General features: G+C 38.8%; 1 protein-coding gene across 1 annotated transcript; it reads right to left on the reverse strand.

The window, feature by feature from the left end:
- Window positions 1–4,789: 4,789 nt before the first annotated feature.
- On the reverse strand, window positions 4,790–12,628 carry LOC140239756 (pyrroline-5-carboxylate reductase 3-like). The gene is made up of 6 exons (XM_072319577.1): window positions 12,544–12,628; window positions 11,682–11,746; window positions 9,925–10,098; window positions 8,733–8,945; window positions 7,915–8,007; window positions 4,790–7,248 (listed from the first exon to the last, which is right to left on the reverse strand). Exons 1-6 carry the CDS (start codon window positions 12,626–12,628, stop codon window positions 7,063–7,065), a joined length of 816 nt encoding a protein of 271 aa, XP_072175678.1. The 3' UTR covers window positions 4,790–7,062.
- Between the last annotated feature and the right edge of the window lie 659 nt (window positions 12,629–13,287).

Genomic DNA, 13,287 nt, shown 5'->3' on the forward strand with positions numbered 1-13,287 from the left:
CATGTCTAGAGAACCTAGTTTTGCAATGTGTATGATATTTCACTCTTTTTTTGTACGACTTCTGATTTCGGGTATGTCTACTTATGATGATAATGAAAGTGTGGAAAAGAATGTTTTATCAATGAAAATTGCAAAGAGCCACTGGAATGTGTGGATGAGTCTTTTAAAAGCTTTTTACTGCGCAGACATGTTTGTATATATCCGTATAATCTGCCAACTGTATGTAGTTGCATTTATATTGATTCCCCATTTCAGCTTTTGTGTCCAAGTAACAGTATTTAAAGTCGTCAAACTAAGTGGTATGTAAGTGGATGGCTGTTGATTTGAGTTGAAGGGAATCTGTAATGCCATAGGGGGGAAAATGATCAATTTTGTGAAAATTCACGGCATTTTGAAACTACTTGTTCAAGGTACTTTAAAGGGAAGGTAAACCCAAAGAGCAATGTGGACAGAGTGAAAGCAGCAACATTAGTAGAACATATCAGTGAAAGTTTGAGGAAAATCAGATAATCGATGCAAAAGTTATGAATTTTTAAAGTTTTGGTGTTGGAACCTCTGGATGAGGAGACTACTAGAGGTTATGACGTATGAGTGGACAACAATACAAAGAAAATATAAAGGAAATTCAACAAAAATTCATTTTTCTAGCATTATGAAAAGCCACTTGACTAACCTCTTTCAGAAAGCAGGGGGAATAATTGCTACCCTTAACATATGTCAGTATCAAGTTGATGGAATTTGTAATTTTCATGAAAAATGCATTTTTGTGGAACTTTCTTTATATTTTCTTTATATTGTTGTCCTCTCATACGTCATAACCTCGAGTAGTCTCCTCATCCAGCGGTTCCAACACCAAAACTTAAAAGATTCATAACTTTTGCATGGATCGTCCGATTTTCTTAAAACTTTCACAGATGTGTTTTAATAATTTTGCTGCTTTCACTCAATCCACATTGCTTTTTGGGTTTGCCTTCCCTTTAAGTGGACAATTGTGCACCATTTTATGCAATGTGTATCACCATCATTTGTGGTTGTGATGGTTTGGCATTTATGTTTACTAATGTTGACGACTGTAATGGCAAGTAGACACCACCTGTATGGAGTGAAAATTGTTAATCTGTCATGGCCGATCAAATTTGCCAAATGGAGGAAAAAAAAAAAACTCCCCCAAAAACAGTGGGGTAACCTCACAGGGAGTGAGAAGTTTCATTGGAAAGTTGACTTGGAACTATGTAAGTGATATCATTGGATCAGCCAGATTGTATTTGATTCGTACAATTAGCTTAAGGCACCACCCCAAAGATGACTTTTTTTTTTTGGGGGGGGGGGGGGGGGAACTGAATTGAAGAGTGTCATTGAAGCCACAGTTGGACTAACTTCAATCTCCTATAGCTTTAGGGGCTATGGACAGCGTGGTTGAAGGTAGCAGTCATCCTATGCAAGCTCTCGTGAAACCTTCTTTGAATTCAATACTTTGTTGGGTGAATGATACATATCACCAAATCACATGTCTACTCCAGAATGAACCACTATCCTTATCTGTGTATGGATGCAAAATATATAAATGTCCGTGGAGTTCTCTCAAACATTTGGCGACCATCACAATGAAAAATGTACCTCACTTTCCCAAAAGTTATGATGACAGATGCGTTGGTTATTGGTGCGAGTTAATTCAATTCCTGGTTACCCCCACCCCCCCCCCCAAAAAAAAAAAGTACCTCTTTTTCAGTTCTCTTCCACCAGATCAGAAGTCTTCAACAGGTTGCTTGTAAACTACAGTCATTGCTAGCAGCCTGGATACCAGGAAAACTGCCATTATTCATGTTTTTAAATTTTTTTTTTCAAGCAAATTTCCAGCAAGCATTCAGTCAACACATATATAATGTAAGGAGGAACAGGTTTAATGTTGCAACTGATTGACAAATTGCCCTACATCGACGTAAATAAGCACTGAATTGATCAGTATTTCAGTAGTAGCCATGATAAAAAATGTACGAGTATGTACGCCCGTGATTTTTTATCATGGCATGACTACTAAAATACTGATCAATTCAGTGCTTATTTACGTCGATGTAGGGCAATTTGTCAATCAGTTGCAATGAAAACATCTCGATGGAAGAATTTCATGAATTTGAAAGGTTTAATGCTGCTGAATGAAGATGAAACTTGAATGTGTAGGGTGTGCAGAAGAAAAAATGAAGACTTTGATTCGTAATTGTGATTTTTGGTGGTAGAAGGGCTTTCAAAGATATTCTCTCTCTTTTTTTTTTGCAACTAAAATGTGTAAGAGTTTAATGTATGTTGTATCATTTTACATGTTGTAGAAATACATGTTGTGTTTTCTGCCCTTGACTATCATATTGCGCACAAATAATGTTTTGATATGATAATTATGTTCCAGATGACACATGAGAGGGCATGCTGTGCAAATATGTGTTGTTGTTTTTCTTCTTTCTTGTATTAAGGAGATCTAAAGTGCATGATATTACCGTTCATGTTTTGATAGAAGTCTGTGTGTACAGTCAGACAGTAGGGAACTTTCGCAAACATGACGCGGCCAATAGTTAATAGCGCTGTGTGCAAAATTTGCATGCTCAATTCCGAAAAACCTCCCGTCCTGGGGAAAACGAGAACGGTTCTTGTCCGGTCCCGATGTTGGGCATGATTGAGCAGCTAGCCAATCAACGATCTTGTCTTGACTTGTCTTGAAAACTGCGTAGAAATGGGGATGGGAGTCTGAGTGCGGGGACGGTCACAGCTGATTGCTTCCGTGTCCTATAGGTCTTCCCCTCATGTTTGAAAAGTTCCCTACCTGTCTGTGGGTGCCAATTGCTTCGCGCATCCACTAAAATGTCCCCCAGCTCGAACAATAATGATAAAGTAAATGAATGAATAGAATTCTCTTGAGAAGTAAAGAAGGAGCCTGTGTATAGTGGTCACCTTGTCAGTGCAGCCAGCAGCCACCTGATATCTGTGCCCTGTGTCAATATTGCACACTGCTTGTGGTGGCTTCTGGCTCCGCGCCGTCTGTCGGCATGCCGAGTTGGTTTTCCAGCTGCGCAGAAATATCAACTCTGATCCTGCCCGTCATGTGATGTGCATGCATGCATTTCTCTGTTTATTACTGTACTCCCTGTTCGAGAACTTAACCACTCGTGACATTTGTCGGGAAGTCCGGATTTGCAGGAAATTAGACTTGCTAAATATATGGTGTATACAGTATAGTGGCAGCCCTGCTTGCCTTTTGTAGTGGCCGCCTGTCTATAAAGACCACCTGTTTTAGTTGCCATTTGAACAGGCCAGAAAGGACCTGCTAACGTTGTGTTTCAAATATGTGCTGGCTCAACTGGCTGACTGTCCTCCCACTGTTACAATTACCATTCCCCGCTCTCGTGAAACATTCATCCTTTGATCGAAGAGAAAGTTCTGTACTGCCAAGTCTTGCAGTGCAAGTCAACCGACAAGTGCTGAATTGAACTTCCCGTAGGACATGGTGGTTCTTTTTTTTCTTGCCGGTGGTGGCTGTAACTATGCCGGACCTGAACGTTGTATTCTTTGCTGGTAGTATGAAGGGGAGGAAGAATTGCAACAAGTGGTAGATTGTCACACGGCCGGTTTCTTTCGGAGCGTTTTAGCAGGATGTGTACCCAGCACCACTTATATTGGTAAGCGACGTGGCTGATATTTTTGGGTTCTTCAAATTTTACAAAACTGCCCCCAAGAATAAGAATATAATGTATGTATGTGCAGAAGGTGTATTATCCGTCAAAGGGTGAACGAATGGGGAAAAAAAAAGATGATTAATGCTGCGATTGTGAGTTCGGTTAACGTATGAAGCTGTGTGATGTGTTTCTTCTTCTTGTTCTCTTCTTTCTGTGGAAGGAACCATTCCTGTAAAAAATGCCACGTGGACGATGTTTAGGATACACAGCCAGCCAACCACTAAATACTATGGAATTCAAAAATAGAATAAAAATGTTATATGTATGTATGTATGTATGTGATGAGTGCTGTATGGCATCATGTGAAAAAAAAATATATGTAGAGATATATCATTAATATGAATGACATAATTATTATTACTATACTGATGATACGAAAGAAGATGAATAAAAAATATGAACTAAATTTCCTAGATATGTTTGTTATTATTTGCTTCTTTTATAGTGTCTGCCTGTAGTAGAGGTGTTTTGCTCAAGTTCTACGACATGTTTAATGTCAGATATGCTGTGTTCTACCTGTATCAGTATAATCAATTGTTGATGTTTGAACTTCCATGTCCACCAGATTTAAGTGGATTCCAAATTTTCAGTGTGTATACACATATATGCTACTGAACATATACGCATGTACATTGTATGTTTATGTATATATATATATATATATATATATATATATATATATATATATATATATATATATATATATACATGTATATATAATTGTACAATAATGCTAATGACAAGTACATAATCATTATGTACTCTACTTATTTTATCTATCGTACTTTCTCACTGCAGCTATGATTGAAGATAATTTTTGAATTCAAGGCAAATATCTGTAACACATATGGCGTACCAAGTTCCATTCTTCAACTTTGCTTTATGGCATCTTCACTTGCATGCTGCAGATTATAAAACAGTGCTTGCTATCTTTACATCCTAGTAGGCACTACATACATACATGCACACACACACGCCTACACACACAGATGCACACGGGCAGAAATATACATAGGACCTATACATCCACACAAACATACACAAACTAGTATTCCAGACACAAGTAATGATGTACTGATATAATGTTTTGAATTTTCAAGATCCCCTTTTCTCCATATCCATCAGCGCAGATGCAAAAGCTACACAATCAAACTGAAGTCTGAATTAGTTAATTACTGTTGATGACAATTCATTAGGCATGATAATAAAGAAAAAAAACAAACAAACAGACTCAGCAAGAAAAAGAAGACCAATGTAAGAAGTTCAGCAGTTGTGTGCTTACATTTGTACATCTTACGTAATAAGGAGACTCCTGTCGCTGAAAGACTCTTTGGATTTCACCACAGGGGTACTAAACTTTAACCCATTCCTTCCTGGAACTGGAATGACCACACTACACTTTATGGGGCACTACCAATTCTTAGAAGCAACAGTTTAACCATGCTGTCATAATGATGTAATTACCACTGCTGTACAGGATCAAGGGATATGAGTAAATACAAACAATGCCACAATAGGCTACATGCTGTAAGCAATTTGACTTTTGACAATTTTGCGACTAAATGAAATAATAAAAAAAACCAAAAAAAAAAAACCAAACAAACATAAGAATATCTAGTTTGAATAATACAGTGCACTCTTCTTGGTATAACAAAACACAGATATAGCGAAATTCCAGTGAGAATGAAGTAAAAAACTCAGGCTGCAACATTATCCGCCCTATGCTTTCCATTATTGATTTGTTCAGTTATAACGAAATTTTGATATAATGAAAGAAACTGCCGGTCCCGGGAACTCTGTAATAACGCGAGTCCCTGTACAATTTAGTAGGCATTGCCATGACAAATAGAATATAAGAAATGGATCTCATTTTTTCTGTAATGTTCTAAATCTGGCAGTGAGCAAATGGTACAAACATCTAGTGACTACAGTCTTGTGGAAGGGACTTGTGGAAGGGACTTGAAGGGGCATTCATACTGACTAGCAGAGTAATCTTTAATAGACAAACTGACTGGCCAGCACTTTATGAATATAGTCAACTAATCTCTTGAAAGCATACACATTATGCCTTGAACAACTTTAGTACTTTGGTACTGAACTTTGTTCAGTACCAAAGCACCAGTGCATACAACAAACATGCATGTAATACAGCAGAACCTTCTTACAAACAAGGTCAGATATCGCAAGATATCTAATATAACGCGTCAATTTGCAGGCCCCATCCCTTTTGTATTCTTTTGTTACTACTCCTGATGACACTGGCCACTGCAGTGGTCCCAAGGAGCTTGTTTTAACAAGGTTTCCTTGGAAATTGGGCCAATGATATATGGCCTGTTTAAAAAGAAAAGAAAAGGAAGAATTCTTGGCTAAGAGCCTTGTTCTGAGCTCTAAGATTTTGGCCCAACATTTCAACTCTTTGACCATTACAATATCTTTGTCCAATATCCAACCAACTGTCCTTACATCAATGCCCCGAATGTGATGGGCACGCAACAAATATTCCATGCGAAATCTGCCATATTTTGCTGGAAATTCATTCAAGTAATCAATCTTGTTATGTAATAACCTTTGTACTAATTTGATGAAATTACATCTTGAGAAAGAAAATGATAAGAAAATAAGAAAATGATAATTTCTTCAAGAAATGACTGTGACCCTTGACCTTACTTCGAATCAGCTGTATTAAAATTTTGGCTGTATGCACATGAATCCCAGACTGCTCCCTTCCAACTGTTTGTGTCTTTCTTGCATGTGAGTCACACTCACATTCACAGGAAGTCTTCATGTACACGAGTGCCAAGGTCAAGGGTCATGAGAAGTGTGCCCTCCGTTGCAAGGCATTGTGGGATTCTAACTAAAAAATCCTACAGCTTTCAACAATATTTGGCGTAGGTTAATGTGTTTAAAACAAAGATGCATGGTTTTCACATACTAGATATTAAAAGAAAATGACAACAGCACTGTACTGGAAAATGCAATTTGAAGTACTCAAGTGCAGTGACGGAAAAGAAGATACTGAAAAGTCATTTTAACTTCGTCTTCATTTGGCATCTCTGAATCAAACGAGACAGATTCTGGTACATTTCACCTCTACGGATTGTCAGCTGCCATTGGCAGATTCAGCAATAATTATATGGCAAGCTGAAAAGGGTTTCAATGATTTAAAAAAGAACTGAATGAATATATCAACTGAATGTAGTAGTGCAGTACATTCTTAATTTTCATCACATGGCAACAATGATAAAAATAATCTTCCCAGCTCTTAAAATCTTACAATTTCTGCCAATAAGATTGTAGTATATCCTGCATGCCATCTTGATGGCAACTTAATATCAAGGTCTCATTTTTTGTCGGCGACACTCTTGGATTTCATGTATGCCGCCTCAATAGCATTCATAAACGCTGCTCGCATGCCGCTCTTCTCAAGGGCGTGGACGCCACGTATCGTCATGCCGCCTGGCGAGCAGACGGAATCCTTGATCGCTCCCGGATGCTTGCCCGACTCCAGGTACAGCTTGCCGGTGCCCTGCAAGTATAAGGCACACATACAAATGAATCAAATGCTTACCTCACAAAGAATTTAATTTTGAACATCAAATTGAATACTCTTATACTCTTGCTCTCTCCCAGGGTTTACAAGGTGATATATATTCATTAAGAAAAGGCAAAATTATCACAATTGCAAACACACTAAAAGGGCATAGTCTGCATGATATTGATCATTTACAGCAAAACTAATTCAATATTAATGATATGAGACCCAACAGGGAAGTTAATGCATTATGCCTTTCGTAGGAAAATCAAAAAAGCTTGCTTTGCAAAAGGTTCAATACAATGAGACTTTGTCATAGAGGTCGGATATAAGAACACACTTTGACATAAGGTGACTTTGCAGATCCCAGCTCTTAACACTTCTACTCTAATATATACTAGTAGTGAGGAAGCCTGAAATAACAAGGTAGTGGTCATGTTTTTTTTAGATCCTCTTCATGATGAGGTTCCCTAATATTCAAATAGGTGAGACAATGACACTGATAAGCATACAGTACCCTCTTTATGACAATCTATCATTTTGTCTCAGTGCAAACTCGTTTGTATCAGGGTTGAGGTGTTCAGATTCTGTCAATCTCAGGTAACGGTCATCGACACATCAATTTTGACGAAGCAATGGGTCATTAGTTCGGTCACTCACCACCAAAGCTATTGCTGCAGACCGCATGGCACACTCACGAGGGAGTCCCATAGCGACGGCGCCATCCGCGAATGCTTCCATTGCCATGGCAAACTGGGCAGAAATAAAAGGGAAATGGAGAACATATTCAACTTTAAAAACAAACCTATGAGTTTTAAACTTCCCTGCATCAAATGTGAACAAATAGCTTTGTTTCTAAGATGAATAGTCAGAATGTAATCTCCAATACTGCAATGCACTATTTATAGATTACATGCATGACAAACACATTAACGTTTTCGTTTGGGGTGTAGTTTTGCATAATTCTGGCAGTATGTAGCTCAGTTTTTCTTATGACAGAACTGGGAATATCAACAATTCCTTCATAATCAAGAAAAGAACCATTGCACATTGGAGCAACATACTTACTGAAGGAGCAACAACCAATAACCTTCAAAACTTTTACCAGGTATGCAGTCACTCATTTAGATACAGAAATACACTCATTCATATCTTTTAATACTCTTATTTAGTCTTTTAATTTGACACACATTCACACACCTCCATACACGCACATCATACACAACATGATTTTGACTTCGTACAATGTAATATTTCCCCCCCAATGCCATGTAACTCTGAGATTGATATCATATTGTTGTTGATCGGTTGTATGCCTAAACGTTTATGTTGTAACTCTGTTCTGTACGTGTGCATTCCATGTATGTACCAATGTGTTAATTGTTTGCATGCAAACAAAACAAATTTCCAGAAATGGACAATTACATTGGAATAAACTGAACAGATTTCTTAGGATCTGATTTCATCCTGGTACGTACCCATGCTGGTCCCGCACCCGCAGATGAGGCCACGACCTCGAGCTGGGCGTCGTTGAGCACGGAAAACTCTCCCAGGGCCTTCAGAAGGGTGGCAACCGTTCCCATGTCCTCATCGGTCGCTTGGGTGCCTCGCACTACGCCAATGAAGCCTGCCCCCACGCTGATAGCTACGTTGGGTAGAGTTCGGACCAGCCTTGTGCCGGAAGGGAGTAACTGAGGGAAATGGAAAGGAAAAGGCAGCACAATCATTATGCAAAATGGGACTCCGAAGTTGCGCACAGCAACACATGATTTGGCACATTGTGGTAATGTTGCTACTGCTGCTGCTGAACTGCACATGCATGGACTGCCTTTGTTGCTACCATACCGGCAGAACATTCACGTCATACTGTATCGCACTACCATAAGAGAAAGAGTGAGGAAAAAAATAATTGCAGGATTTGTTTGATGTATTAGCCTTTATCAGTTGTTGGTTTAAGATTCCTAAGAAAACAAAATCTTCTTGCATAAAACACTGCAAATTAATTTCATCCATTTTTTTTTTGTAATAGGGAGTAGAGCTAAAAGAAAAAAAAGAAAAAATGTCAAGTTTTTGGTTGGTATCCAAGGGTAAATATTTTGAGCTGAAATACTATCAACATTGATATGTTAATAAATTTTTCTCATAGAATGAAGGTATATATGTACAGTACTTATGAATGAATCTATTCATTATTGACTTATCTTTTCACCTATTTCTGCACTCATTTACGCATCCGCACTCATTTACGCATCAATATATATCTTTCTTCATTCTTTTAGTTCCTTGTTTGTTTGTTCCCTTTTTTTTTTTAACGAAGGCTCTACAGTTATAGGCATGGGATGCCAACATTAGGAACAGCATTGCAGTATTATGAGGGCTGTAAATTATTATTTATTTTTTTTTTGTGGAAAATAAACTTTTTTTCCTTTCCAGAAAAATGCATATGTTGGAATACAATTTGGAGGAAAAATGTTACAAGATTTTCCAAGAAACCTGCAGTATTTTTGCCCCTCCCCCCCCCCCCAAAAAAAGAGAGAAATATATTTATATATAAAGCAAAAACAAAAATGGAAAAAAGACCCACTACATATATATATATATATATATATATATATAATATATAATATTAAAAAAAAGTATCACTTTGCAGATCTGAGTTGGGATTCTTACTTCTTCATGGCCAGGGCAAGAAAGGCCAGCTACCACAGTCAGCACCAAGTGCTGTGGGCCGAAGGGAAGGGGAGGAAGGACGTCGCGGCACTGGTGAGGTTTGCAGGCGATGACCACGATGGAGCAGTTCCTGACCACTTCGGCGTTGTCGTGTGTGGTGGACATTCCCAAGTCCTGTGGAGGTGCAAGAATTTGAAATCTGTCACTTTTTGGGAACACAGAAACAAAGCAAAACAAAAGAAATCTTCAGTGATACCAGATAGATACGGTAGACAATCATTAATGCAGTACTTAAGAAACAACTCACTTCAAGGAGATCGACTGCTCTACCCCTCATTAACCCATTGACGACGGACTGACTTTGCCATAACACATAACACGCATTTCCCACAGACAACTGTCCGAGTATTTTGGGGATTCGTCTTCAGTGGGTTAAAAAGATGCAGCCTCTTTACTCTTTGGGAAAGAGCGCAAGCCATCACAGAAATGCAACTTTCACCATTCTCAACTAGTATGATTATGACAATCAGACCTGCATATCAATGATTCATTCATGTATACATATTCAGGTCATCACAAAAAGTGCAATATACATGTATATCTTTCACTTACCCAGTTGAGTGTTTGAGATTTCCTTGGGAATAATAGGAATTTTGTTGTGCACCTAGGACTGAACCTTTATATCCGATTTCCCAGGACTATGTAGGCCCCATTTCCATGTTTTAACCCTTACCACACTCTGTTTACTGATTGGCATGCATACTTGAGTGTTGTTTTTTTAACCAAATGACTAAGTTGCCTGAAAACTAATTGTAGAGATTAATCAAAAGAGATTACCTAATCCCTTTTGTGTAAACATGGTCCATCTGTAAGAAACAATGCTGATTGGGCTTGATATCTTTACAACTAGGTCAAGTTTGGGGGGGGGGGGTGGGGTTATGGAATGCTGATGAAAAAGCACATCTAGAGGGTTAAAGGGCAGTTGTTTTTTTTATTTTCCTTCTATATGCCAGCCAGGAACTTGTCTTTATTCATGTCATTCATGGGACAACACACCTTTCTGTCAGTCTGGTTCTTCTTACTGGAACTCAATCTGAGTCATGGCCTGTGAAACTGAGAAGAGAGACCTCATTCCCACTCTTCACAAAAGAACTCAAAACATTTATAATTTATTTTTCTCTTTCTTTTGGTTCCAGTAACTCTTCTCTTTCAATTGTGGCTCTTTCCAAATGAAGCAATGTCAACTAGAAAAGCACTCACAGAGTATACTTCCACCAAGCAGCTCATTTCCACACACACATATGCTGAAAAAAAAGAGGCTTGAGTTTACGTCTCATCATCCTGCTGCACAGTGCCTCGAGCAGAGCATGCGCTTCAGTGCGCATATTCAAACCTCATAAGAGCAGCTTGAACTCCAAGGTTCATTGACCCTATTTGCCCATAGATAAAAAATCCTGAACACAAATTCATAAAATTTCCTGGATCACTATCAAAATAGAATCACCTGTTCCTTGTGTCATTATCAATTTTTCTGGTAAGTTTCATCAATATCTGTTCACAACTTTTTGAGTTATTTTGCAAACAGACAAACAAACCAATGCCAACAAAAAACCAAAACAAACATAACCTTCTTGGCAGAGGTAAAAAGATGTCTCACTTTTCTGCGTCAAGAGTGTCACTGTATGACAGACACTGTGCATTAAAAGACTACATTATTATCAATACAATGTTGTATTTCTATTATTATTATTACTCACCCGTAGCTTACACAGATTTCTGTCACTCGGAGCACTGGCCATCATTTGGGCTGGCTTGACAATACCTGTGTGTTTCAAAAACAAACACAACTCTCATGAATGTCTCATTAACTTGTCAACTGAATAGAAATGCACTTAGGAACTTTTCATGAACTTCTTCTTAAAAAAGAAAGAAAGAATAAATGTTGCCTAGGCCTACATGAAATTTGCTGAATTTAGGATCATAATGACATGGAAATAATGAGGAAACAGAAATCTTCTCTGTAATTGTAAAAATGAGACTCTATTGGTTTTAAAAAGTGCCATCATGAAGTTCAATAAAAATTAATCAGGGCCCCTAACTCCTGGCCCCTGTCCCTGGCCTGGGCCTGGATCATGCATTGCGCAGCACCAAATTGACTGTAGCTTAGTGTAGGGGAGCCTTTTTACTTAAGTATATAGGAACTGGCATGACTAGCTTACTGAAACAACAAAAATATTCCAATTTCAGGAAATTTGAATCGTTTTATTATCTCTTCAAAGTTGCTGCATACAGACCGATCTTTCGGTCAACATAATATTAGAATATGCAACACAACTAACATTAGGATTAAACTACTGTACTGGCTAAACACTTCTTGTCTGTTTTTGCATACAAAACCAACCCCAATGCCACTGACACTGTGATAGATTGCTCTGAATATCTAACAAATATTTATTTCAGAGTCTCTACAACCATGACTACTGACACTACTGTTCGCTACGGTGTCTGTAGTAATTACCTCCAATCCATGAGACCACTGCACTGAGGCATGAGGGATGAAACCTCGTAGTTGTCGTACGTGAACTAAACTTTGTTGACCTGAACTATTCCATCACTTACCAGCTCGAAGCCATCCCTCGATCATTCCTTGGGCCATGTTCCCACAGCCGATGAAGCCGATTTTCTGCTCAACCGCGGTTGCCATTTCAGCAGGCAGCTAGGTCCAAATCAGGTAAAACTGCAGTAGGGAGCCTAAACTTAGTACAGTGTACTCAGTAACGTTAGTGCACTGCCAGCTGCTGTGTAGGGATATTAGAGACCCATATAACTAACGTTTACCCGTTTATAGTATTACCAACGTCAACAACGATTACTTTTTCGTGTCCACGTCTTTGCCAGTGCAGTGCCACTGCCAGTACTGGCAGCAGGCCTAGCGTTAGTCACCGTTAGGTCTGCAAGTTAGTACAGCAAGTATTACTACACGGTGGGTGTGTGTCGATCTTTGGTCCCGTGAATCATGTGTGGGTTCACTCGGTTCACTCATCAAATGACGACCCTTTCCCTGGATTCCGGACAGCCAGGCTGGTGCTTGCGGTATGGTACCTGGGAACGGAACAGGTCCTTGCAGTTGCATGTACGAGATAACACTGTGTGCTGTCGTACGTACATGTCGTGTCACTCATACTCGTTGTACATTTGGAGAGCTGTGTACACGTGGGTCCTCCATCCACAAACAACAAGGTTAAAGACAACGTAGATGGCGCCATTTCATATCTAAGTAAACCAACCGGTTTCAGTGTACTAAATTAAATTTTACAAGTATCATGAGAAATCGTGTGCATCATTTTTCTATTCTAAAGCCAA

The sequence above is a fragment of the Diadema setosum genome, chromosome 16, assembly GCF_964275005.1.
Source record: "Diadema setosum chromosome 16, eeDiaSeto1, whole genome shotgun sequence".
In the NCBI taxonomy this organism is placed as follows: Eukaryota; Metazoa; Echinodermata; class Echinoidea; order Diadematoida; family Diadematidae; genus Diadema; species Diadema setosum.

What these genes read in the sequence shown, in the direction of transcription:
- LOC140239756 (XM_072319577.1), bottom strand. Translation starts at nt 12,628, where the DNA reads ATGGCAACCGCGGTTGAGCAGAAAATCGGCTTCATCGGCTGTGGGAAC. An exon ending in CGAGGGATGGCTTCGAGCTG is followed by an intron (nt 11,747 to 12,543) that starts GTAAGTGATGGA and finishes TGAAACACACAG; the next exon opens with GTATTGTCAAGCCAGCCCAA. An exon ending in CTTGCCCTGGCCATGAAGAA is followed by an intron (nt 8,946 to 9,924) that starts GTAAGAATCCCA and finishes CATTTCCCTCAG; the next exon opens with TTACTCCCTTCCGGCACAAG.